Source organism: Dipodomys merriami, unplaced genomic scaffold (genome assembly GCF_024711535.1).
Source record: "Dipodomys merriami isolate MVZ:Mamm:240054 unplaced genomic scaffold, mDipMer1.0.p SCAF_263, whole genome shotgun sequence".
Taxonomy (NCBI): domain Eukaryota; kingdom Metazoa; phylum Chordata; class Mammalia; order Rodentia; family Heteromyidae; genus Dipodomys; species Dipodomys merriami.
Window position 1 is genome coordinate 201,996 of NW_027204082.1, and position 23,412 is coordinate 225,407.

At 45.1% G+C, this 23,412-nt stretch overlaps 1 protein-coding gene across 5 annotated transcripts in view; it reads right to left on the minus strand.

Annotated features, from left to right (window-relative positions):
- Window positions 1–302: 302 nt before the first annotated feature.
- Window positions 303–23,412, minus strand: part of LOC138837132 (LHFPL tetraspan subfamily member 2 protein) — a 146,804-nt gene continuing 123,694 nt past the window's right edge. For all 5 annotated transcript variants that reach the window (XM_070035917.1, XM_070035919.1, XM_070035918.1 and 2 more), the window contains 2 exons: window positions 18,882–19,528; window positions 303–3,790 (listed from right to left, as the gene is read on the minus strand). In XM_070035917.1, the coding sequence (XP_069892018.1) occupies window positions 3,534–3,790; window positions 18,882–19,305 (681 nt within the window). In that variant the 5' untranslated portion in view covers window positions 19,306–19,528 and the 3' untranslated portion in view covers window positions 303–3,533. The remainder of the gene's footprint in view (window positions 3,791–18,881; window positions 19,529–23,412) is intronic.

Below are 23,412 nucleotides of genomic sequence, written 5' to 3' on the forward strand. Positions count from 1 at the left end.
AGTTAGCTTTCACCTATCCCAAGTATAAAATAGTACTTTGAAGCATTTTCTGTATTTCAGAGGTGTTTATGTAGTCCATAAGGTTTCCTCTTTCCCCCACCCTCCCCATTGTAATTGTTGATGAAGATAACCTGCAGAAGGGATATTGACATATATATGTCAATAGTAATAGTTGAAAATAGTTTAATATCTTTTATCCTACTACTAATATTATAGCGTTTCAAATACATTTTGTTGGGTGGTGGTAGTTACTTTCTTGGTCTAATAATATGCATGATTTTGAAGTCAATATACTGAAAGAATGAGTTTGCAAAATCTGGTTTAATTCAAACTGAGGAGGGGAAGCAAGCACACTGTGAAAATACATATGCATAAAAATCTAATAAATGCTAGACAAACAACATATTACTTTACAATAGAATAACCACAAATTTGAAGGCTCAAATTGAGTCTGTCAGCTTGTAAATACAATTTTATATTTGGCTCAAGTGGCTACTCAATTTCAAATGGTGCCAAGTTCCTCCAAAGCACCTCTTGACCCCCTCAGCCTTGGGAGGAGTTTCACCACAGTCTCAGACGAAATCCCAGTCATCCCTTCAACTCTTGGGGCCAATGGAGTCATTGGTACCCAAACACAACTGGAGGCCAGGGATTTCCAGTGGCCACAAGTTATTGCACAGAGAAGTCCATTCTAAGCCAGACTCATGGCTAAGAAGGTGTGAGATTAGCCCTTTAAACAGTGGTCTAGCATTAACATGGTCTATGTTAAGAAATAGCTCCTTAGTGAGAATGTACCAATTACTAGTTATCACACCAACAGAAAAAGGCAACATGGGAACTTCACATTTCACATGAAAGACTAGCATTAACTGGGCCTGGCTTCACTCACATGGAGTGATTGTTTCATTTTAGACCCAAGAGAAAATGAGTTCATACCAGTCATTTCTTCACATAAGATTTGTGTAGCATTAAAATTGTTTTACGCTAATGATGAGGCCATGCAGGCAAAAATGTGTAATTCTCCTCTGCCAAAACAGAAACACCCCGTTTCGACTCCTGTCCAGTTTCCAAAAAAAACAATACATACATACACCTTTGTTATTGCACATCTTTCACACAAATCTGTGTATGTATTTTATATAATATATATATTTAAATACACTACACATAAAAAGACTATGGCACTTTACAGAATACATGTTTAACAAAGATCATTCGTTACACCACAGATGTTTGAAATGATACAAAACCCTTACATCATTTAATGTAACATTGTGAATTAAAACACAGGTTTAAAGAATCCACAGACTCCAAGGCAACTATTTCTGCTTTAGAGTTCATTGAGAAGCCCAGCTTATCACAAAACTTTAAGCAACAGATGCAGGCAAAATAAATAAGACTTTTCTGGTATTAGCAATTGTTCTATTAGGAAAATAGGTGTGGGTCAAGTGGTTTTTAAAGAGCTGTGTAGAAGAGTTTTGGTCTAGACTGGAATGATTTTTAATGGTCCTTTCAATCCAAAGTAAGTCTGTCTAATAGACTGAAGTTTTTAAAAGACCCAGCATTTGTTTTTAACTGATGTCTGTTGTAGTAAGTCAGTGTTTAGGTAGTTTTTAGTGGTTTAAGGTTTTACTTGTGCAAGTGTCCTTTTCAATCTACTATAACATTCTGACTAATGAAATAATCAGTCATGTGACTGTTGCCAGGTTGATCTAGGACTATACTGCTACTTCTGCCAAACAGCAAGTGATATGTGTGATATGTTCAGAGGATCCTCTAGGCTTATGACTTGCCTATAAGGAGAAAAGAGATTGTGAGATTAGTGTTAGAGATTTCTATCTTGTAATGAAAAAAATTACTGAGCAAGATTTGCCTGATGACAAAATTGCTTTAAATGTCAAGTATTGCTGATATTGGAAAATAGTTACTAAGTAGGCACAAGGGCTTTGTTAGAACATTATAAATGCAGTCAGGAACAGGGGTCTCATCTATTGGCTCCTATTCCCATTCTTCATGTGCTTAGAGACATGATCCCTTGATTGCTTAGGAGGAAACCTCTTTTCTGTCTTGGAAAAAAGCTGTATAGTTTCTACCTTGCTTATTTTAAACTTTGGTTCAAAGTGGTGAACTTACTGAAAAGTGGTATAACACCCCTCTTGCCTTTCATCTGTGAGAAGTAAGATGGTTTCTGGTGTAGCCAAAGACCATAACATATGAAACTTTAGTTGCCTCTGCACCCAGGGATAATTCTAAACTCTCAAAGCTTATGATTCACTAGGGCAAGGTTGTAAAATGAATCAGGGTTACTCGCATGAGTGGTAGTTTTTAGCACACAATATTGACAGTAGGAAAGAAGGTGCTTAGTTAACTCTTTGTTAAACTTTCAAAACAAAACCTCAAATGAACACATTCATAAAACCAAAAAGACTTGCTTTTAATCCTTCTAGAAGCCCAGCAGTTCCAGGAGTGTTTCTGTACCATTCTGTAGTTCTTAAACCTCACATAATGCCTGACTAGTTGTTTCTGGCTACTTAGGTCATTCTGATTACTATCTTCCTGAATCAATTATATTGATAATTTGTGGAAACCAGCTTAGAAGCCCTGAATCCTTTTTAATAGTGGCCTGTGGCTGTTTTTGTTTCAGGATCAAAACAGTAACTCAAGAAGCACCCCCTTTTTTTCCTGTAAAGAATACCATTCTGCTGAAGGGGTTGGAAGTCACCTGACTATAGTATGATTTCCAACAGACAGAGAGCTGTCCCTACAAACTCAAGGTTGACAGCTCCTTCCAGTGACTATCTACAAGAGGCCGTGGCTGTCCCTGGAAGGACAGCAAGGTTTCATTTGGCAATCAAAGCCCAGTCCTGACCCTAGCAGAACTGTGATCTCTGAGGGAGAGGAGTCAGAGCTGGTTTGGGTACTAGGAAAGAATCTTCACTGGCAAGGTCTTGTAGATTTTTTTCTCATAAGGTACTGGTCCTTCACCTTCCTTAACTCAAAACTTTCTAAAATCTTGGAGTGACTGTTCCACTTTGCCCTGGATCCCACTCTGTTCCTGTTTTGCTGTGTCCTTTAACAAACACAACCTGTCCCCAGTAAGTCTGTAGTCTTCCTTTTAATCGTTAACACACAACTTAAAAAAGGAAACCAAAACAGTGACCCACAGACCTCATTCTAAGGCAGAATGCTCACAGGCATACAATTTTAGGGCAGAAACAGGCCTCAAATGGCCTGTAGAACTGGCAAATGGTCTCTGTGGCCAGAGGAAGGCTGCGACCACTATTCCATCCTTCATGGAGCCCTGGGGGAGGTGGAGTCTGACAGTAATGCACAACCACAGTCAGGATTCTATACTGTGTTCGAGGTCCATCCCTTCTCATTTGCACTGCATCCAGCCCTATGTCTGGTTGCTCTGCTTAGCCGGATGGTGGCCGTCATTGGTGGCTTTGGAAGGTAAAGGCTAGTTCTCCTTTGATTCAAATGATGGCTGTTCCACAAGGTCACCCAAGAAAGAAAAGCATGTCTCTTCCAAACTAAAGGAGGCAGATAAGGTTTTTCCCCTCTTCGATTTCTTCCTGTACTTTGTCACTGGAAGTTGCGATTTCTGCTTGTGCGGAGAAGACAGCACAGATGAAAGTGAGGACCGTGCCACCAATGGCTGTATAAAAGGCCCATCCCAAAGAGCAGTCTCCAGGTTTGTAGGCAGATGCATAAGGTCCACAGTAGTCTATGGCTTTTTGGCAGCCCCAGCCAGCAGGGTAGAGTATCAAACCGAGGATAAGGAACAGACCTGTGGGACAGAGAAAATGAGGTGAGGTCCCATGGCTCTAGTCTTGCACTGCCCATTCATACCTGCCTAATGGTGGCCTGGTTTTCTTGCTTTGTGCAGTGGCATCCCTTCTGCAATAGAAATAGCTAGGAGCTTTTTAATGCAATTTAATGACTTAAATCACGTCGTAGCTGGGCATGGTGGTGTATGCTTATAGTCCCATCTACTTAGGAAGCAGAGGCTGGGGGATGGTGAGTTGAGCGGAGTTAGAGACCCTGTATCAAAAGCAGGATACAAACAAAAGGGCTGGGTGTATATAGATCAAAAGAGTACAATGCTTGCCTATCCTGGCGGAAGGCTAACTTCTCAGTTCAACCTCTAGTACTGGAAAAAAGGAAAAGAAAAATATTAGAAATAGTTTTAGCTACTTTTGTACATATAGCAAATCCATCAAGTAACTTTTCTAGACAAGTAAGTTAATTTTTTATTTACAGGGCTCTATTGCAATGAACATTTCCCTTTTAAGACAGAGATTGACAAACTAAGGCAAAATGTGGCTTTATAAAGTTTTACTCGAACATAGCCATGCACACTTGTTTACAAACTAAATGAAGAATGAAGGTATTGGTGCTAGAACAGCAGAGCAAATATTGTTGGGTTTTGTCTTCAAACTCCCCCCCACCCCAAATTTTCTATCTGGCATTTTTGTAAAGAGTTGTTAACTCTCCCCTGGCCGAAGGGAATTCATACAGAACCAAGTAATCTCAACCTGGTTAAATGGCAGAGATGACACCTGGCCAAACATTAACCTAAGCCAGCAAGGAATCTTTATTAGTGTTTACCAACAGCCACTTGCATACCTGGAGCAGAGGGTTTTTTTATACGTAAGTAAAAAAGCAAATCACAGTTTTGTAAGGATTTTCTGAATGTCGGAATACTTGTAAGTTCAGCCTGAGTAGACAAGCTCTGCTTCCATTTTGCTGACCCCCATCATTTTCTATTTCAGACAGTTTACTAATACGTAATTATACTGCAACAATTGAGAGATGTGTTTTCCTGCCTGATGGCACCCCAGTTAGGACAAGAGAAGTAGGTGAGGCACAGGATTTTCTTTGGCACAAGTCAGCTATGAGCGTATGGGTGCCTGGCTGGCGTCACCCCAAGGCCTGCCCCTACCACCCACCAGTGCAAGCTGATCGGGAAGGCCCAGACCCCACAGGTCAGCTCCTTCATTTCAGCCGCATGATGCTGACAGGAGGGTAGGTGGCTTTATTCTTTGTGGCAGGAAAAAACTAGTTCTTCTAAACACTGACATAATTCAGGAGTGCTAAATCCTAACGCAAAGTCTCCTTTGGGATAGTATTTTTATCCTGTGAGTCTTGGCATGCATTTGTTTCTCTTTCTACCTTGAATGAAATTCTTAGGGTTTAACCACACCAAAGCTTTCAAGTCATGTAGTACCCTCTCACCCACCCCTCCCCACCCCAGAGAACATGACTGCATCTGCAGCAGTATGAGGCCTGAAAGAAGGTTAGGGGGCTGAGTTTCAAGCCACAGAGTACAACCTGCACAGTTGTCAACTGAGGATCGTATCAACTTCTGCATAGAATGGCTTGGGGTCTGACCCGCTCCATTCTACCATTCCTGGCTGCGCGCAAGGGAATTCACTTATAGGCTCCCTGTATAGGAAACAAGTAGCTCCCCAAAGAAGCCTTTCCAAAACTAAAGGCCTGGGCACAGTGCTCCACAGGCTTGGGTGTGGGAGCTGGGTTGCAATGACTGGAGCTAGGGAAGCTGTGAGGAGCAGTGTGAGGCACCAGCCTGTGGAGACCACTCGGTTCGATGGCTGATGGAAGGTGGTGGGTATCTGCAACCAAGTCAGAGGTTCAGAAGTTCCTATGTACAATCTGGTAGACACATAACAGTATGAGATTAGGACACAACAGCAAGATGAGGACACGGCTGAAACTCCCTAAATTTTGTGGTTCAGTTAACAGTTCTCAGTAAAGTAAGATGCAGTTTAAATCCAAGTTCTGTCATCTTTTAGCAGAGCAACCTTTGAAAAGGGTGGGGTTTTGTGTGTCAGTACCGGGCCTTGAGTTCTCTATCGTTTCAAACATAGCTCCTCTTCTGGCTTTTTGCTGGTCAATTACAGATAAAAAGTCTCTCAGACTTTTCTACCCAGGCTGGCTTTGAACTATTATCTTCAGTTATCAACCTTCTGAATACTTAGGATTATAGGCGTGAACCACCACCACCTGGCTAGAAAAGGTAGGTGTGAATTTCAAGTCTGAAGAATACTTCCTACATTCATAACAAACTGGGACGCAACAAGCAGACAACAAGGTAAAGCCTCTGGCACATCTCTCCTGTGTAAGTGTGCAGGACCAGTTTACTTTTTGAAGGCATTTCAAAAGGCATGACTTGAGGGAGATACAAGAATAGCAGGCTATAATTTGGCACCTTTGAAAGAACAAAGTTCTCCATCTGAATAGAAGTTTACTCAGCTGGGAGATCTAAAAGATTTAACCATTTCGTAAATGCTTCTGAGGTCTATGACAAACCCCAGTTAATTCTGTCTGCATGAAGTCTCATTCAAGACACACAGAGATCTGCCATAGTTTCCTTCGTCCAGGACCTTGGTAAGAAGCTCCTGGGGGCAGGCCCTGGGCAAGAGCACTGCTCTTCCCCTTTAGGTCAGTGTTCTTATTTTACAGTTAAATATTCACATTCACTGGCAATCTGCTAGTGTCTGGAAAGCATTGTGTTTGCTGCCATAGCATCCCTGTCCCCTGTGCTAGGTATGCTCTGGCTACCTCAGTCCGGCAGCCCCTGTTAGGGAGCAGGCAGGTTTAAAGGGCACAGTCCTTCCTCTGGCAGCCTGTGGAGCCCAGAAGCACTTCCTCCCATGCCATTCCACTTGATCACAGCGCAGACCCAGCTCCCCAAGTGGTTGCCATCAGCTTACTTTTTGAATAAGGACAGCAGAAGGCTCTTCCATATTTTCTCAATCTCTACATGGAGACTGTTCATGGCTCAGCTCTTGGTCCTCTTCCATGGCTACAGTGCCCTGTGGATTGCATGTGGTCCGGTGGCTTTAAATACCCATTGCTACTGTCTCCTGAATTATTATCACCAAGTTTAACTACAGCTTCCAACTGCCTGCTTGATCTCCACCTGGATGGAACAAGGTATTTACGCTTATGTCCAAACCGAGCTCACTCCATTTTTCACCTTGGCAACCTCATCTCAGCAGTCTGAGTCCCTTGAAAGTCTCAGCTTGAGTATAAGTGGACATGAAGTCTACCTGGGAGAGTGATGAAAAGCATCAGTGGTCCATTCCGCCCAGCAGATGCTAAGGGGGCTGGAACTACCATTTCCCCAGATGGGGAAAGAAGAGTGACTTAGCTCTTCTCAGTGACTTCGGGGTGGAAGGAGAGATCACCTTGTGTAGTGACTTTGGTACCCACAAGTTAACAGCGCTATCAATTAAACAGCCAGTGGCAAGAAAATGCAAGGTCAAAGTCTGCCATCAACACTGGACTTCAGGTAGGCAAAAACCACATCATTTCTCTTGGTATTTAGATAAAGCCTCCTCTATCAAAGAACTCTAGAAAGCTTGGTGATTCAGGTGCCCCTGTTAAGGACTGACACAGAGAGGTAGGCACTTGCTTGCCTTGACCTTAACCTTAGTACTGGTATCAAAAAAGGAAGTGCAAAGAGGGTTAGTCACTTAGACTGCCCTGCACCTGCTACTCCAGGCTGGAAAACAGTCTTGCGACCTTCACAGAGGGTAGCTCTGGTGCAGGCCACACAGGATCCTGCCAACCCCCCACCCCCAATGACCTCTACTACCTTAATCACATTATCCTCCCAGCAGTTGAAATCACCTGCACAGGAATTTCCTGTCTCTCTGAAGAACCTAAACATGTGCTTTGGGTTTGATGCAGGTAATTACGATTGTGGTTCCCAAGAGAAGGAACTGAACCTTATCACTACCTTCCAGTTGCCTAAGGCTTGAAGGGGCTTAAAAAATGAAACACACCAGAAATAACCATAGTCCTATTTTTTCTCAACTGTCATCATAGAGTGGGAAAGACAAGCTGTAAAATTGTAACCTTCGGCAGCCTTTCTGCCCTGGGGTCCAGTGTATTTTAATCACAGCATAGGTAGGAAGGATGGACACTGGATCCAATGGCACCTGACCTGCAGTGGGTGCCCTCAGGCTTCAGGGGTGTTGTCCATAGCCAGGTGTGGAGAAAGGTTCTATAGCTGTCCTATAGCCTTTCCCTCCTCGTGTGACTGCACCATACAACCGCTGTACTTTCTACTTGTTGACCAAGAAATTGGCTTCAGGCTTCCAGTCTTTGTGGATCACCTCCTGTTTCAAAGGAAGGCATTTTCTGCCTCACCAGAGGTCTACATGCCAGTTCCTGCTCTGGGAATATCTGAGCATGTGAGTCTGCAGCCGCCATGCTCCTCCTTCTTCAGACAATCCTCCAGACTGAATCCCACACACACATCAGGCCTTAGTCTGCACAGGGAGCCACAACAAGGAACATCTCCATCAGCCATTATCTCACCCACCCTGAATCTATGAACACCCTAAGGACACAAATTAATGTCCCTGAGGAAGTAGCCACAGCAAGCCCCTGAGATCAGGCTGAACAACTGGGAGAGCGTGGCCTTTCAGGAGATGACCTTGGAGGAGTACCACAGAATTTGTTGTCTGCCATATTCGTGGCTGAGTGCCAAAGGTAAGGGGACATCATCAATGTCATAGGCTTCTAAGCAGCAATACTCAAGAATGGGTCACACTACGTGGGCCATCAACCTGTTGTTGTTTTAAATCATGCTGACTCCTTGAGTTTGCAATCATCCAGAAATACCCTCCATCCCAGTCCAGATGTCACCTCTGGGAAACAATTGTCACTGCTTCCCACAGTGCCACCACTGTCCTATGAACCTGCCTGTAACACACTGTTATTAAAACTCATTTAGGAACATAGAAGGACATCCATCTAACATGATCAAACGCCCAATTCTTCTCTGGAAGAGATGGGAAAAATCTACCCAGTGTCAGGTGTTTCACCTTGAGTCACATCTGTCCCATGACCTGAGAGGTCTGCCTTGTAGAGTTCACTAAGCCCAGGCTGACCTCACTCAGTATACTGTACTTCAGTATCTGAGGCCACCTTGGCTCTCATCCATGTGACTATCTCACACAAACCAAGCAAGTGAGTGGCCTCAATCTGCGAGAAAGCTTGTTAGAGGTGTTACCTTCAACCGTCAGGTTCAAGTGCTAAAGGCACAAGATAAGACCAAGTCAGGAGCATTATCTTCACATAGAGTTTAGGCCATCTGCCAGTATTCGGCACTGGCTTTACCCGGTGCTAGTCTTCCATATTTGTCCAATTTACACATGGACAATGTTCATGGCTCAGCTCTTGGTCCTTTTCCATGGCTACAGTGCCCTATGGCTTGCATGTGGTCCGGTGGCTTTAAATACCCATTGCTACTGTCTCCTGAATTATTATCACCAAGTTTAACTACAGAGCTGTACTTGTAACTGCCCGCTTGATCTCCATTTGGATGTAACAAGGTATTTAAGCTTATGTCCAAACCGAGCTCACTTTCCATTTTTCACCTTAGCAACCTCATCTCAGCAAATGGAAGTTCAGTTCTCATGTTCTTCAGGTATAAGATGGTACCAGTGACTCCTATATTTCCTGCAAAGTCCACATGAGTTTACCAGAAAAACCTTTGTTTCAAGGATTCTTGAAAGGTTGGAATATTTTGTTACTCATGGTCAACTTTTTTATTTCCTTCCTTTGATTCTATCTCATCTCAGAAAATCTTACCCTGACTATACAATGTATTGTAATTGCCGCCCCCACCCTGCTACCCCAGTGTACCCCAGCTAAACTGCTCTTTACACATCTCACCCATCACCTTTAGCACTTTACTGACTTTGCCTATTGCTTGTCCCCTCCAGCTTGAATGTAAACTCTGTAATGGGGACTTGTGTCCCAATTTGCCTAAGACAGTGACTGGTGTATAGTATGTTGTGATTCATATGTATTTGTCTATTAGATTGATGAATGAAGAACAAGAGTGATAAGAGTATGTTACATTTTAAAACAAAGCCAGCATGGGAAGTTCTTGCCACATTCTGGAAAGAGCTGGAGTAAAACCATTCAATAATACGAATCTCAGGGACTGGCAGTTTGGGCTAACACGCAGCTCACTTGGGTGCCAAACCATTGGTCTGGCCTTTTACTTAACTGCTTAATGCTATAAACCACCTCCCTGGCTACAGAAAACAGTTGTTGTTGAGAGGTAGACAGAAAATAGTAAGTCAACGAAATGTAATAAGTTTTCAGTTATCTAGAGTCCACAACTCTGAAATGATTCCAACTCTTCCTAGCCGTAGCCCTCACTGGAAATGGTCCAAAGGAGAGCAGGAAGTGGAGAGATGGAGAGGGGCAGAAAAATGATAGGTGAAAAGATGAGGGGACAGGAGATGATGGGGTGACCCAGCCATCTGTGGAAGAAGCAAGGTGGTCTCCAAAAGCAGCCAGCTTGCAGACTATTCCACCACCCAGGAAAAGCTCCTGTTGGCAGCCTGAAGAGAAGTCATAGATCAGTGAGAAGAAGTGGAGGGGCAGGTCTCTGCGATCCCACTAGAGGAACAGATTAACCCTGAGGCCCATCTCTCTACAGTGGTGCAGCACTCCAGGTGCACTGCAATCCCAGACAGCATCCTAACGTATGCTGGTTAACATTTACTTCAGTGCTTCCCTCTGTTTTCAGTCTGTACTTTTTTTCCCCCAAGTCATCTTCCATCCTGACCATAGGGAGTCATTCTGGAAGTTCCTAAAAGCCATCTGTGGGTCATCAACTATTGGGAAATGAGGACATTTTCTTTCACAATCTCCCAAGGCAGTGACTATGAGGAGGATACACCCTCGTAGATCGCATCTGCGTCCCTACCCACTGAATTGGCCAAATGTTCTCCAAGAAGAGCCTGGCAGGGGGCTCTGCAGACATTCTGCAGTAGCAACACTCAGTCACCAATACAGAGCTCCAGTAGGTTCCCACCAGCTCTTAGAATTTCATGGGTGAAAATTTGCAAAAATTATGCATATATCGGGAAGTCAACATGCTAATGTAAGAACACTGAAAATATTTTATAAAATCTATTAAACACAAAAGGGTAAAGGATATAATCTACTGATAAAGTTAAGACACATTTAGTTCCCACTGCATTGGTCTTATCTTTCTCCTGTCTGTGAACTGGCAGTAATCTAGTGGAGTGGACCAGTATTTTAGTTCTTACATTGTATTGAGTCTGAGTAGTGGAGGGGCCCCTGTGAGGGCTGGGTGTGTGTGCTGAGGACTTGTCTGTAGAAGGCTTGGACCTCTTTCTGAGGAGGCTATGTCTTTACCGTTCATATACCAAGGATGATGGGAAGGAGGTTCTTTTTACATTTTCTGTCTGAAGAGTCTGATATGAAACTTTCCAAGCTAGATGCCACAAAAAGAAGTTTTCAGAGTTTATGGTCAGGCTGTTTTAGGGCTTAACTTTTTGACATTCAGTGACTGTTTCAAGGGCCAGACCAGGAGTTAGAAGTCAGTACACTGTAATGAAAAGGGTTTTCAGTTGATGACTGAGTGCCTTTATAGAGGATGATAGTAAAGTCAGAGGCTTTTAACTGAAATTTTCTGAGGGGGAGGAAAAGAAAAGGAAAGAACCGTTTATTAATAAAATTTAATACAATTAATTAATAAAATTTTTAAAGGCTGTACTGATGCTTAAGACTCTGGTATGATAGCCATTTTCTACTAACACTTCCATGGTAGCATAATTGGCAAGGCCCAATAGTCTTCAGGATGGGAAGTGGAAACAAAATGACAGAGTAGCCCAAACAATTCCATGAATGACCGTCAGAATATAGTTATGACAAAAAGGACCGTAGAACCAAGATTCCCACAGAAGGTGTCTGCTATACTTAAAATGAATGGCTATAAATGGACAGCTGGTGCCGTAAGGATAGGAGAAGTGGCCTGGCTGCCGCTCTGCGTTTTGACTTGAATGTTACACATATTTGTACTGCGTTATTGTGGGGGAGAAGAGGACTGGGATCAAACCCAGGGTCTTGTGATTGGAAGTAAAGCACTCTCCCACTGAGCTACATTCCAACAACCTATTTTTTTAAGAACAGTATCTTACTATGTAGTCCAGGCTTGCCTTGGTCTTGTGATCCTCCTGCCATTACTTTCCAAGTGCTAGGATTATAGGTTTATGTTGTGTTTTAATACTGACTTCAACTTATCAATATATGCCAAGTGCCAATGGCTCATGCCTGTAAACCTAGCTACTCAAGAGGCTGAGATCTGAGGATCACAGTTTGAAGGCACCCAGGGCAGTAAGTTCATTAGAATCTTATCTCCAACTAACCACCCAAAAGCCAGAAGTGGATTTGGCTCAAGTGATAGAACACCAGCCTTGAGCTGAAAAGTTAAGGAACAATGCTCAAGTCCTGAGTTCAAGCCCAAGTACTGGCATATACACAAATTCTCAATATGTGAATTTTTAGATTTTTGTCTCTTTGGGGGCTATCTTCTGAAAAAGTGATTACTAGCCCCTTAAGATAGTTACTGGTATGAGGAAACCATATATAACCTATGCACTCATACATATGCCTGATTATACTGCAGTTGTTCATAGATGTGGATTATTTTTAAAGTGGTTTTTACAATTTAGCTTACCATTGCCTTAAGCTCTTAAAACAGAGTGCCTGAACTCATGTAAATATTCAGAGCCATGTTTAATGGATTATTTGTTAATGTGATTTGAACATAGATCATCCATGGCTGATCTAATTAAATGGTTACCATAGCAAACCATGTCCACATTTTATTTGCATATCAATTGTTATGTCTGAATTTAAAAAGCATTTGCAATTTTTAGTCCTTACAAATGATTTTTTAAAAAAAACAGATCCTAATCTGCCTGTAGATTTACAGACCTGTCCACTTGTATTTAGGCAGATTTTTTTGTGTGATTTGAAAAAAATCTGGTGTCATGGTTGACTTCTTCCTGTAATTTTTTGTTTTGTTTTTGGTTCTTTGGGGTTTATGTGCTTTCTAATACAGCGTGGGAGCAGAAACTCTACAAACTATAGGTCCACGCCTATAAATCTTTGCACTTATGCAGCCACTGCACAGCACTTTATTTTTTAACCAAAAAAGGGACAACCCTAGGGATTAATGCAGATGCATTGCTAAATATGTCATATTCAGGGAAATTTTAAATTGATTAGAACTTGGAACTGCTAGCCTGACTTTTGTGAATGTGTTGTTAAAGGAATCGAGAGCCCTTTCAGTGGCCAAGAATTCCGCCCCCCCCCCCCCGCCCCATGGGAAGAAAAACTGCATGTTCCCTATACTTTCATTCTCAGAGGAAATTTGAAAGTGGGCAAGTAAGGTAACACTATATTCCTGGAGAGGCTCTGTCAATTTGTCAGGTATGAAATTATGGGTGGGACGGGGCTGGGAAGGTGGCTCAGTGGTAGAGTGCTTGCCTTGCATGCATGAGGCCCTGGGTTCGATTCCTCAGCACCACATAAGCAAAAAGAAAAAAGCCGGAAGTGGCGCTGTGGCTCAAGTGGTAGAGCGCTAGCCTTGAGCTGAAGAGCTGAGGGACAGTGCCCAGGCCCAGAGTTCAGGCCCATGACTGGACCCCAAAAAAAAAAAAAAAAGAAAAGAAATTATGGGTGGGACACTTTGTTTCCTGTGCCCCTGTTTCTTTTCTAACAGCTAATCCAGTTCTTTTGGATGAGATTGAGTGAACAGGAGATTAATTCAAATGGAAGCTGGCAATAGTCTGGGTTGAAGTCATCACCTAAAAGCTCCTGTGAGGAAATACCAATGGGAATGCCAGTTCTGCGTATATTTCCTGCCCACTCACATCTCCACACATACAAATTCACCAAAATCTAAGCAATTCTACAGAGGCAAAAACAAACCCATTCTCACAGGTTCTTTTCCTATTCCTTTGCCAGTCCCGGGGCTTGAACTGGGCCTGGCTCTGTCCCTGAGCCTTTCTGTGCTCACAGCTAGGGCTCTGCCACTTGAGCCACAGCACCACTTCCAGCTTTTTTCTGAGTAGTTTTTTGAGAGTCTCACAGACTTTCCTGCCCCAGCTGGCTTTGAACTGTGATCCTCAGATCTCAGGTGTGAGCCACCAGTGCCTGGCTTCCCTTTCCTTTTTATCTACTCTGTTCCTTCTTTAACTACTTTGCTCACTTCCAGGAAAGCCGAGTCTCACATCAGCCAGGCCCCGTAGGCACCACGGCAGAAAGTTCCCAGGGCCATTCCATTCCTGCAGAGGCAGAATGAGCCCACAGCAATCAGTCTAGTCAGACTGGTGAGGCAGCTGGATCACTGAGGCAATCCTACTGGACTGAGACTGTGCAGACAGGAAGCAGAGAGCTCTGGAGAAGCAAAGAGGCCTGTGAGGGAAGACTGGAAGTCAGCAGGCAGCCAGGCCCAGCGGCTCAGATGCTAGTCCAGCCCACATGCAGTCCCAGCGGAGCAGTCCATGCCAGCACAAGTGAGCCAAATCCTGAGCTCATTTTAATGGCTTCTGGCCCAAACCTGAGTCACTGGGGATTCCATGGACTTGTAAGTGAGGCCTACATGCATCCAAAAACAAACTGCTTGATGCTGTCATGGAAAACCTGGATCTTTGCGTTCTACAGTTTCACTATGGATTACATCCAGGTCACAACCTAAGGAAGACAGCTGGCAAAAAAAAAAGTAAAAATAAAAAAAAAATAGCCCTGCTGGCTGGTTACCCAGCTTTGGTAATGAATCCCAGGGGGATCTGAGCCCATATGTGTTTCTGGCTCTGCCAAGGCCTCGACATGCCCCCACCTAGTGAAGACCATTCAGCCTGAGATTTATTTGCCAGGGGAGTCTGAAAAGCCACCTGCAATTGGTTCAGTGTGGAAGCTGCTGCCAGAAAGAAAAGGAACAGAGGAGAGTGTCATGGAAGGGGAGTGGGAGGAAGACATTTTCCTTTTGATACTATTGTTATCTTCTACTTTTTCAAGAAATGATGTGAGTTCATATGAAAGTCCAGCCCTGTTCTGCGCCTGGTAGCCAGCACAGGCGGGCTCTCATGACTGAAGGGAATAAGGTCAGTTCTAAAGGCTATGAAAAGCCCGGCATGGGTGGCTCATGCCTGTAATCCTAGCTACTCAGGAGGCTGAAATCTGAGGATCACAGTTCAAAGCCAGCCCTGGCAGGAAAGGCCGTGAGACTTTTATCGCCAATAAACCACTAGAAAACCGGAAGTGCCGCTGTGGCTCAAGCAGTAGAGCGCTCGCCTTGAGCTGAAGAGCCCAGGGACAGCGACCAAGCCCAGAGTTCAAGTCCCACAACCGACAAAAATAAATTACTAAATAAATACTATGAAAGATATCTTATTCCTTAGAAAGTACCAATTCTGGGAAATGAAAAATATGCTAAAATTTGCTAAGAAGGTTTCTCTCTTCAAAATGCCATGGGGAATGTATTCTCATTTCACAAGTGATAAAACCAAGGCCTTCAGGAGTGAAGTAAGTTGGTCAGTGTTTCATTCACAGCTGCTTTATTTTCAGGACTGCTTGCTAGGCACTCTACTACCTGAGCCATGTTCCAAGTCCTTTTGGGCTTTGGCTTGGTTTTAGAAAGTCTCTGGCAGCCTAGGACTATCTTCCTCTTCTTTCCACTTCCTTAGCAGCTGTGCCATTCCATGTTGTATACCACAACATCCAGCTCTACGCCTGCACTCTTTATTACTATTGAGTGTAACACTAAGGGTATCCAGTGCACAAGTATTTAGCAACCACTATTAGGCCAGGCCTTGAAGGCAAATCAAGTTAACCATCTTGTTAACTAATTTTTGTTTGTTTTTCATTTTTTTTACATAACCCAGGAATGACTTTCCTTTGAAGCAACATATTCTTTCCTATTTAACTGCTAAAATCAAAATACCAAAATTTTAATGATTTATACAATGAAGCCTATAAGCCAATAACCCATTTATTCTTTAAATCAGGTATAAGCAAGTAAGTTTTGCAATATCATGATTTTTCATTTAGTCAGATTTAAAAAAAAAATCCTTTCTGCCAAAAGGAATGCTTGTGTTACTCTGGCAACAGGCTCCTTTTCCCCCATTTGTTTCAATGTGAACAGATGGGTTGGAGTAAAGACTGTGCTGCTCACAGCTGCAAGTCCATGGCTAAGGCTGCACTGACCAGGTGCTACAGCAGCTGGGCAGAGAGGAGAGAAAGCAGCCAGTTGCTTCACACACCCTTTGGCCACTTTCTCAGCCATCCATTCCAGGCCCAAAGCTGTAACTTACACTGATTTGAATGCTTGATATGGAAAAAACAGCCCGCTGAGCCACTCAGCAGATCCGTCCCTCTGAACAAAGGCGGCTCAATCCTTTCTCATGATCTCCTCTTCTAGGCCTGCAACTAGACAGGCTGCAGAGCAACAAAAACTACTTCTTCCTGGGTTTCAGGGCTTGGCCTCAGACCAGTGGCCCCTAGAGAGCAGAGTGACTAGACAGGAATTGCCTCCTGCCAATTTAAAGTTGTGAGTAATTTCAGAAATTGTGAGATACAGCCTAAGTCATAGGGGTGGAAAGAAAATTTTGGAAGAGGCAGATAAGCCCCTTGGGTGTCTCTTAACTTCCTTTTTTTTCGAGTCTTTAAATTTTTTTTTAATCTTTAAGTAGTTGTACAAAGGAGCTGCCATTTACTGAAGCCGTTTATGAATACAGTGCATCTTGATAAATGCCTAGAAGCCTTAGTCAGAGAAACTCACTGCAGTGTGTGAAAACCCAGGAAATACATTCTGAACGTTGTGCAAAATAAATGTTCTTGCCATTTACGTGAGGCATCAAACACCACAATAGTTTGTTAAGCTAATGCTTGTCTTAGAGATGCAATTCACTGGACTAACCGTTTACTAAAAGCTTCATGTAGAATAGCCTTCAAGGCCAAAAGATGCCTCCACTTCACTTCTAAACTGCAAAGAACAGGTTTTTGTTTTTGTTTTTGCTGAAGGGAGTCCCCCATTTCTTACTGCTAGAGGACAAATCAGGAGTCTTGCCTGCATACTAGCAAACTAATAAACCCACATGACAGGATGAAACTAGGGAGGATTTTAAATTCAACATGGTAGACAAAGTTAGATCGTCCTCTCAAGTCAACCAGGGCTCTTCAATAGGATGAATAAATTGTGTGTGCTGGCTTCACTTTATCTGTGTGTTTATTTTAACTTTTCAGAAGACTCTGGAAACACTTCACAAAGGTCTTAAGATAGGCACCTGAGGCACTGTCTGAGAGGTGAAATGTTGCGCCTGACACTTTTCACATTACAGAAGTGAACCAAAAGGGGACAGACAATAAGCTTCACTGGACCAAAAGTCAAAATTTAAAAAATTTTAAAGTCATATTTTCCAATTTCTTTCTTTTTCAGAAGAGGAATGCTAAGGTCTAGAGAGGTGGTGTTTATCTGGTCTCCCAGATTCCCAGAGTGCCTCTGACTGCCAGGGTCATTAATCCTGGCAGATAAATGAGGGTCCTGTGCCTGTACTCCTAGCTACAACTAAGGAGGCTGAGATCTGAGGATGGAGGTTTGAAGCCAGCCTGAGCAGAAAATTCCATGGACTCTTATCTCCAATAAGCCACAAAAAACTGGAAGTGGAGATGTGGCTACAGTGGTAAAAGTACCAAGCACAAAAAAAAAAGTCACTTTGAAACAGTAAGTTTATAGACCCTGGGTGTCTAAATGTACATTGGCCCAGGCCAATCAAAGACTGAGGAGCCTGGGGCTTTTGGCCTACTCCCCACCTCCTCCCCACAAAAACATATCACAGTAGGCCCCTAAGGCTTGAGGAAGGGAGAACTTTATCTTATCAGCTGTTTGAAAAACTCTTGTCATTTGATCTGTTTATTTGGAAGCTAGCCCTGCTGAGCTCAAGCTTCAGCTATGAGGCAGACTAGAGTTCATTCATTTGGGGTCTGTTTCTCAGGAGCCCCTGCTGAAGAACCCCCTGCCTTGGGCTTTCTAATGGCTGAATCATTTGGGCCCCTCAGTAGGGCTGTGATGGATTCCTGCTCCTCCTACTAGATAAGAGTTGAGCTTCATAAACAGGTTGGTTAGAAAGTAAATAAACACTTGTCCCCCCTCCTCCCCCCCACCACCCGAAAATCACACTAAGTCTGTAAGTCTGTCAGTCTGTCCCTTCTACTTACATGGGATGTCACCTAATGCAGCCACACAAAAAGATCCCCTGGAGCCCAAACAGTCTGCCGCTGTCCCCAACCACCTTCAGCCCTCTGGGGAGGGCTGGGGGTAGAGGCCCTTTTCCAGCAGTGCACAGCTTTCCCTGGGGTCACTGGAAAGAGCTCTAACTTTTCTTTCCACCCATTTCCAATAGGCTCCTTGGTAAGAAGCTCCCAGAAAGTGGAAGTTTGCTTGCATTTTCTGATTTGAGTGTAAAGAACATTGTCAAGCTCCAAGGAGACAATTTACATGAGAACATCACTGAACACAAAGCATCTGATACAAATTCCTTCCAAGCCTGCATGGTCTTCCCAGGCCCAGAGCAGAGATCGTGCAGGCGTGGGGTGAGGCGGGGAGAAGTGTCTTCACTACACCCCCTCCCCCAAACAAGGTGCTTACACAGTTTGGGGCGCTTGCTGCAGGTGAGACCTCGCTCACCAAATTCTCCTGGGAGAATTTGAATTGAACCGGCAAAGCAAACGTAGGATTCCAACAACCCTGAACAACTCAGACTCTCAGGAAACACAAGGAAGGAGGAGCGCCACTGGCAGGCCTGAGAGGACCAGGTCTTAGAGAGGGAGCGCAGGTGACAGACACAGGGAAAGGGACCCGTGTCACCCACCACACGGGCCAGGAACCGACTATCAGCAAGGAAACCTCATCCCAGCGCTCAGGGAGCCGCGGGCAGCGAGTGGGAATCCACAAGTGGCAGGCTGCCGCAGCTGGCCGGGCTCCGCGCGCCTTCCCGCCGGTCCGCGCTTACCTGCGATTCCTTGCAGGAGCCCGCAGACGTTGAAGATACTCTTCTTCATGATGCTCTGCACACACATGGTGAAGACCGACACCAGGGCCACCACGCAGAGAATGGAGATCCCCACGGCCAGGAAGATCGCGGTGGCTTGCCAGAAGCCGCTGGCAATCTCGCCGAAGCTCTCGGCGTAAGGCCCGCACAGCGTGTCCCGCGGGAGGTGCTGCACGCCCGGGTTGCGGATGCAGCGGGCGTAGATGCCCAGGGTCGGGTGGTAGGGCTCGGAGGGGCCGGCGCCCGTGGGCTCCGCGCCGCTGCGGCTCTTGGCTCTCCCGATCAGCCAGTCTGCGCTCATGAAGGCGATGAGCTCCGCAAAAGCCACCACGATACTCAGGAGGGTCCAGAGCATGGAGCGGCAGGTGACAATGACATGACACATATTGGTGCTCGCGGGGGGAGATGCGGCAGGGGTCCAGGGGTCAGTGTCTGGTGTGCTTTTTTTCTTTTTAAGCCAGCCGGTGGGGGCGCGGGAGGCAGCCCAGGCGGCTCGGGAAGGGGCGGCAGGCAGCGGGGGTCCTCGATCGTTCACCCCGGGGGACCGGCGGCATTCCTGCTGAGCGACACCGCCTCCCGAAACTCCCCGGCCCGCGCGGCCTCCTCACCTAGGGCAGAGCAGAGCGCAGGGCGTGAGCGGCTCCCAGGCCCCGCCTCCCGGCCCGCCCCCCAGCCGGGCTCCCCGCCCGCCGGCCTGCCCCGGGACGGGAGGGGGAGGGGGAAGCCCGCCCCGCCACCTTCCCGCCCCCGGCTCTCACCCTCCCCGGCCCGGCCCCGCCCGCACCGCCGATCTGTCGGGGGGGGGGGGGGGGTGAGGGGTCCCGTGGGGGCGGGGTGCACGCACACACCCAGGTCTCAGCCAGCCTGCAGGGGGGAAGCGGGGCGGTCTGCGGGCATGTGCTGGGTGTCTTTCTTTCCAGGTCTCCCCATCTACAAGCTCACAACTGCGGGTGACTTTATCTGGGGCAGCAGGGCAGGAAGAGAAAGGCGGGGCCTGCACGCAGCGCAGGGTCACCCGCTACTGGGCACACTGCCCTGGCAGCCAGGGCTGGGGAAACTCCTGCGCCCTCGTCTCGTGTTAAAGGCAAACAACACAGGGAGATCCAGGTAGATCTGGGCATGACTGGCAGGGGACTACAGCCAACGGCTGGCTGCCTTTCTACAGCTTGCAGGACTCCAACCACTGCTCAGGATCAGACCGGCTCTCACAAACACTCACCAACTGACAACTGCTCGGAAGATAATTTTTTCAAGGAAGATTTTTTTTTTTAAGCCTCTCACCAAACCTTTTGCTCAACAGTAGAGCAAGGGCGGACGCCTGCCTGCAAATCAAATTACTAGGCAGAGACATGAGAGTATTTGCTTTCTAGGTGAAAGGAAAGAGTCTATGAAAAAGAAACAAAACCCCACTGCCCAAACTTTATGTCTCACATTTTGGGGGGACACAATGATTTATATAATAATTTATACTAATTAAGAAGGAAAACTTTCAAAGAAGAGTTCATGACTTTTTTTGGGAAAAATCACTTAAAATGAGGCATTAACAACCACCAAGTGTCACTACAACTGAGTCCCCTTGTTGACAACAGAAAGTTGTTCCAGAAGAATGCATCTCTTAAATAGGTCCCACTTCATCACATGTGCCTTGCCCAAGCGTCAGTTCACCCCAGGTCTGCAACTCAACATGCCCATTGTTTCTGATTTCACAGAGGACTCATTCTGTTCCCAAGGACAAATGACTTCATTACCAGAGGACTTTGCCCCAGTGGTTCAACCCTCCTTCAGAGCCTGAACCCTGAATCAAGGGCTGGCAGTGCGGGTGTGCAGTCTCATTTTCTACTCCCTCTCTAAGGTCAGGCAAGATCAAGCAGCTCACATATGACATCTGGGCATATGGCCCTGTTCTGAATGACTCCATCTCATTAACCCAGGTCATGTCAACTCCATGAGAGCCACAAAGAGCCCACTAGGCACACTGAGCTAAGGTGGGGTGAAGACTTAGGGAAGAGAGAGAAGCAGAAAAATAAGGAAACGTGGTGTCAAAACTTGAGCAGTCCCCATTCCTATACCACCTACCAGCTGTCTGCAGAGGGACATCCTAGTGAATGCTGATGAATCACTCATGCAACATGATGCACTTAAAACTCCTTATATCACTGTTCTTATGCAAGATGCTATTTTGAGGACAGGGCAGGGTAACACTGGGGACATATGCACATAATTGTCAGGGTATGTATGTGTGAAACGGGGCTGTGCTGAGCCCTGGGTAAGGGAAAGGAGGTATGTTCTACTGAGAAAGATTTAGAGTCTGGGTTCCAAAGCCAGCTCCACTTCTGCCTCATAAATGACCTCATCTACCACCTACAGTAGAGCCAGTAAGAGTACTCCACCTCCCAAGATTGGAGGAACAGAGATGATCTCTTAAAACACTCATGTTCTCATCAATAAGCATCAGCTCCAACTCTGATGAGTTCCCCCTAACATTAATGTCTCTGTCCAGATGAGAACAAAACCAGTAGTGGTGTCTGACTCACCTAATGAAATAGGTTGTTAGCATTAAGCTAGAATGCATGTCCTCCTTCATTCTCACCCACCTCCCAAACATTACCACATGGAAAAGACTTTGAGTAAATCACTACATGGGATCCAGCTTAGGTAATACTGAAAATGATTGTTCTTGGAGAGAATAAGAAAATGAGCCAGGATGACTTTCTGAAGGAATTGAGAGGCTCAGGAACTTTTTGAACTAACAACAAGAAGAAGCCCAAAGCCTCCCCCTGTTGTTATGAAAATAATTTGCTATTATGCCCACCCAGCCTCTGTCCCTCTTCAATGGAAGGTGGGTTTTCAAGGAATATACAATACACATTTGATCACTTGCTGAACTTCAAGGTTCTGATACAACCTCTTAGATCACTTGTTTCTTACTGGCCCATTCTGAGTATGAGTGCAATTTCCAAAGAAAAGGTTATGCACTTTCAAAAGCAGGGAAGACGAGGCCTATGGGCTTAGCAAGATGGTCCATGCCAAATTTAAGGCAGGATTACTTAAAATATAGCTCTCTCTCTTGTTTGTGTGCACAAACAATTCCCATCCAAATTCCCAGGTCAACACAACCAGGGCTGGGATGAGGCCTCCATTCTAGCCAGGAGATAAGAAGTTTTGGTTCCCCTGACAAGTTTGCTGAGTGTTGCTATCAGAGGACCAGCACGCGATGTACAGCCACGGAAGCGAAACTGGAGCTTCCCAGGGCTCTAAGCAAAGACCATAGGGTGGACAAGGGAAAATCTGGAAAGGCAGCAGGCTGTGCTCCCTGGAAAGGCAGGTGCTTCTTGAGGCAATGTCCCTACAAAGGAGAACTAGATCTTCATTATAGATCCTTGTTAACCACAGGGACACAGGACACAGTGGCTCCTCAGACAGGGCGCTTACTGCCATCACTGTAATTCCTGGTCCCACAAAGCTCCCATGAAACCAGACCCCCACTGCCACTTCAGTGCAAGCCTCCTTACTACACTCCCCTGAGGACATCTGACTTTGTTATCACGTCCCTGATAGTTTGGGTAATGTGGTCAGTCTCCAACTTTGAGAAAATAATACTGTCAATGTGACAAAGAAACACAATGTAAAGCAAATAATCTACCAAAGAAAAAGACAAAGAGAATCACATGAACAGTATGTGAGAACAGAGAGCACAGAGGATTTGTAAGCCACATATGCTGAGTATTTCTTCATAAAACTCTAATTGTACAAGAAGGATAGGAGAGCTGAGCAGCACAGAGACTTGGTTTGCACCCTAAGTCACAGGGCTCCATCTTTTACATCTTCCAACAGTCAGTTAAGGAGAAAAATGGTATAGGAAGCCAGAACTAACCTGTGCCTACTGACCAGATCTTCCTAGATTATTGGAACAGACACAGGAGTAAAGTTCATCTCTACTTAGAAGGCACAGGGAAACAGGAAGGGCAGCAGTTAATGCTGGATCACATAGTATACCCACTCAGCACCACAGAGAAGACCTGGACAAGAATGCACCTTGCTACCTTGCTTACTTACTTTAGATCTGTTCTACACCCTTACTATTAAAATTACAAACAGATATAAGTTGCCATGAATTGACAGTGAGCACCTATATATAACACCCAACACCACAGTTGTTAACACAGTCAGGAGACCGGTTCTACTGATCTAGAGCCTACACATAATTTTTGGTGAGCCATTTGAAAATGAGATGTCTTAATACTTTGTCCCTAAGTGTTTTAGCATATACCTCCTAAAAATGCTGTTTTCCTACAATACAGTGAACAACCCAAGAAAAGTGACAACAATCTTCTTATAGCCAGTGCTGGGCTCAAATTTCCCAATTTCCACTTTTTTTTTCTTTTTTGAGGTAACACTGGGGTTGAACTCAGAGCATCAGAGCTTCAAACTAGGTAGACACTCTACCAAAGCCATGCCTGCCCCCCCACCCCCACCTTTTTGTGCTTGTTAT